Below are 4,018 nucleotides of genomic sequence, written 5' to 3' on the forward strand. Positions count from 1 at the left end.
TAATCTAACAGGAATTTTTAAGAATGTGCCAGCAAATTTACAATCTTTACATAATTGATTTAATTATTAATAGCCCGTGATTCCGAAACCATTACATTGAGTGAGCACCATAGTTGCATTAATTAACCACGTGTGGCTAATAATAATCACCATATCACCAGGCTCCCCACTGGTCCCATGCACCTCCTCCCCCTCCGCTTGTTTGTTTGGAGTTTGCACCTTGTGGAGGCAAGGTTCCAAATTTCGCAGTAGAAACAGGAAAAGTTGAGGAATTGCTTTCTTTTTCAATGCGGCTCAAAAAATCATCTGGCTTTATGTTAAGTTCTGGTCGCTTTTTGACCGGTTTGGGAAGGAATAAAGGCTTTTGTTGCGAACTAGCAGCAGTAGATGCTTTTGAGGTCGTTCGTGACGGGTTGTCATCACTAAATGCAGAGAGAGAATTTATAGTTGCTTTAAATGGTTTACTTGTCGATACAGAACTTGAAGTTGGATAAATGGAAGATTGCTCATTCTGGAATGTTTTCTCAATTCTTGTCGGGTCTAAATTGGAAGTATGGCTCGCTTTCCATGAATTTGAGGTTTTTGAGCTTTTGCGGGAGGCTGATTGGTCGAAATCTTCCCAGGCATCATCTTCATCCAAATCATCGTTATCAACATCACCCCAACCTGCACTTTTGTCTTCCCAAACTGAGAATCTATCCTGTTTGGTATCACCAGTCGGTGCTGTAAATATGCTTTTGTTACTCGCAGTGCCAGCTGATGATTTGAAAGGCGAAGTTTTGGAAATGGGTGGTTTGTCTTCAAACATTTGTTCGAATTCATCATCAGCGTCATCATCGCTCCAACCACTTTTAGAAGCTACTTCCCCGCTGGATGGTTCTGTTTTAACCATTTCTGTATCTTTCCAATTCGATGATTTAATCTTTGAATCGGTGTTGTGCGTTCTACTACCACCCAAAGAATTCAGTTTTTTCGCCGATTGGTCTTTTACAGCAGAACCGTTTTGAGCGCTTACTGCTGCTACTCCACCACCTCGTTCTTCTCCAGTTCCTTGTTGATTCTGTTGAGAGGAATCGCTGGCAGTGTTACCGGACCACGAACTTAGCACCCAACCTGTAAAACTTTTAAGCAGATCTTTGTTACCACTGCTATGACTCACAGTTTTGTTCACTTCTAGTTCCATCTCGGCAATTTTCTCTGGCTTCTCGTGGGCATCTTCCAGACGTTTGACCATCAAACTGACCGCTTTGAAAGCTTGTTCTCGAACCGGTTTTTCCGGATCGCACGTTAATGGGCAAACAGTAGGCAAGCATCTACAAGCTGTATCTTTCACCGTGAAGTACTTCAAGTTTGCCAAGATTGCAAGAATTCCAGCAATTCGAGAAGGCGGGAAGGGATCTCTCATCGCTTTAGCACTGGCAGCAGGTAGGACTTTCTGCCTTGTAGCTGGATCCATGTAGCCAGCTAACTTCCCAATACACACTGTTGTGTTAGTTCGGATACCAGCGTGTTCGTCTTTTGCCTGTATTCGGGCGAACTGTCTCATTAGATCATCGTTCAAATTTTTGGAGTTGAGTTTAGGTGCTACAAATAACATGGCTTTGACTGTTTGTTCTCGCACTGTAGGGTTCGTGTCCATAAAACCCTGAACGATATGCGGATATATATCATTGTTAACAGTCGAGTTTTTAACATGCTCGATATAGCAATCAACTTTAGTCAGCAAATTCATTCTGGTCTGTCGATCTGGTGATGAAAATAACTTCACAACAACTGGAACTATTTGAGCTTCGTACTCGTCGCTTTCCAAACTTTCGCCGATTTTCATCAAGGAAGGCAGAATAATGGAACCAAAGGCAATGTTACTGGTCACCGTTTCTAGTAAAATTGGTAACAGTTTATAAACCAGATAACATTTCGGAAATGTTTCTAGTTTCTCGTGCAACGATTGGAAAAAATAACGTTTTTCTTCCGTATTCTTAATAGAAATTTCATCCAAAAATAAATTTGTTTTAACTAACACATTATTCATGCAGCCACCGGGCAGTAAACTTTGCTCGTTCAATTGCCATGGCGACAATCGGTTGCCGGGGTTAGTAGTGGTCAATGTAGAAAAGATATCGCACAAAGAATGAGGTATTTTTCCTGCAGTTTTCACAGCCTGAGGCTTTGGCATAGGTCCATTATACAATTCCCACAAAATACAACCCAAACCCCAAGAATCAGTCGCGTGTAATGCCCGTTTATTCAAACCACCTCGTGATTTTTCGGGCGGATCATACACTTGCAATGACGGCAGCTTAGAAGGAAATATTTCCGAATCCTTCTTCATAAGGAATTCAAATCCACCGAGTTTCCATTCGCCGCTTCTTGTGACAAAAACTGAGTTCCAGTTGACGTTATTGTGGATCATATTGCACCTCTGTATGACGAATTCTAAGGCTGTACAGATCTGATTAAGACCGAGAGTTACTTCTTCTATTGATAAATCGTTGTCCATTGCGTATTGGCTGAGACTAATCACAGGTTCAGTAGCTACACAGATTTTATCTGCAGCTTCAACCCCGTCTACGAAAGCTAACAAATTCGGATGTCTGAGAGTTTTAAAACTCCTGAAGCAACTTTTCATTTGCTCACTTTTATCAGGCATCAGGCCTTTTAGTTCACATAAAAACAGTGTGGCTTTATCATATGGGGTCACTTTTTTCTTGCCGTTGAATACTTTCCATAACGTTTTGTCAGTTAGATACATAACTTCATCGGAGAATTCGTAACCGAACTGAGCAAGAGAATCGCGGGAAAAGTAGGACCACATATTGCATTGAGATTATCTGGAAAAAAAACAAATTCAGTCAAAAAAGTGTCAGGATTTTTACATTAGAACTGTTTCATTAAGTTCACGATAAAACATCTCTCAGTTCCCATATTTCGAAACCTAATGTAAATATCTATCAAAGGTTGATCACACAGTTTATGGTACGAAAAGCTGCACCTATCGAAAGCACTTAACGCAATAAAACAATTTGTCAATGAGATTGAAATGAGCTGTAACCAAAACCCGGTTCAAAAGATGCGCGCATTCATTCAAGAGACTACAAACAGCTAAGTACTGCGACGAAAGCACACTGAGCCTGAACTCCAAATCTATATTTTCGAATCTTTTCCGCTTGTGCCCGCCCCCGCTTAGTGGGTGCATGTTATTTGCAACCCCCAGGCGTACGTGCCATATTTTTACATTATGATTTACTATGTAATGGCACGTGCTCTGTAACTGGGGGGAAGAGGGTGCATAACGTACGGGGGCACATACGGAAAAGATCCATATTTCTTAGCAGATCCAAGAATACTAAAACCTAGCCGGAAGAATTCCGAAACAACTCCAAGTCATCTTTACGCAATAACTAACCTTCCAATTAACTGGAATTCACCAGCATAACGCATCATAGCAGCGAACAAAACGCCAAAAAAAACTACCAAAACGTAAACTGTTATTTAAAAAATCAGTTACATTTTCAGTAAGCAAAAGTACGCATAAAAACAAAAAACCATTCGCTCACTATATCTAGTAAGAAACCATATACCATTGGAAGTAAGGTTGCAAGTTTTCAAATCTTTAGTCCTGTCTTATTTGTCACTCAGTGGAGTTAATCTACAAACATTGTCAGTAAAAAATATACAGCGTATAAATCGATACAATAAATGGGGCATAAAAAAGTGCTATATGCGTCGTAAATTCGATCATTTTCGTGATATCCTTCTCAAATCCCACGTCCTACCAGCTGAATTAATTATTTCAAAGTTTAGTATACTGAAACTCCACACAGACTTGAATCAGAGGATAGTATCAGAAATTTTTTTTAAAAAAGTGCAAACCGCCTATAGTTAAAACAGAACAAACGGACAAAACAGCTGATAATAAGAACGCAAAAGTATACTAAGCAGAGTAATAGATCTTTGATTTTAAAGAGCATACAAAAATGGAATAAGTTATCCTCTAACGTAAGAGCGACGGAGAACA

At 40.0% G+C, this 4,018-nt stretch overlaps 1 protein-coding gene across 1 annotated transcript; it reads right to left on the reverse strand.

The window, feature by feature from the left end:
• Nucleotides 1–2,861, reverse strand: LOC142337443 (N-terminal kinase-like protein). Its single transcript, XM_075386673.1, has one exon. It carries the CDS (start codon nucleotides 2,813–2,815, stop codon nucleotides 155–157), a length of 2,661 nt encoding a protein of 886 aa, XP_075242788.1. The 5' UTR covers nucleotides 2,816–2,861; the 3' UTR covers nucleotides 1–154.
• Between the last annotated feature and the right edge of the window lie 1,157 nt (nucleotides 2,862–4,018).

This window comes from Convolutriloba macropyga, chromosome 4 (genome assembly GCF_964194025.1).
Source record: "Convolutriloba macropyga chromosome 4, txConMacr16.3, whole genome shotgun sequence".
In the NCBI taxonomy this organism is placed as follows: Eukaryota; Metazoa; Xenacoelomorpha; order Acoela; family Convolutidae; genus Convolutriloba; species Convolutriloba macropyga.

Bases quoted from the DNA above. Each gene is read 5' to 3' on its own strand.
- LOC142337443 (XM_075386673.1), bottom strand. From the start codon at position 2,815: ATGTGGTCCTACTTTTCCCGCGATTCTCTTGCTCAGTTCGGTTACGAA.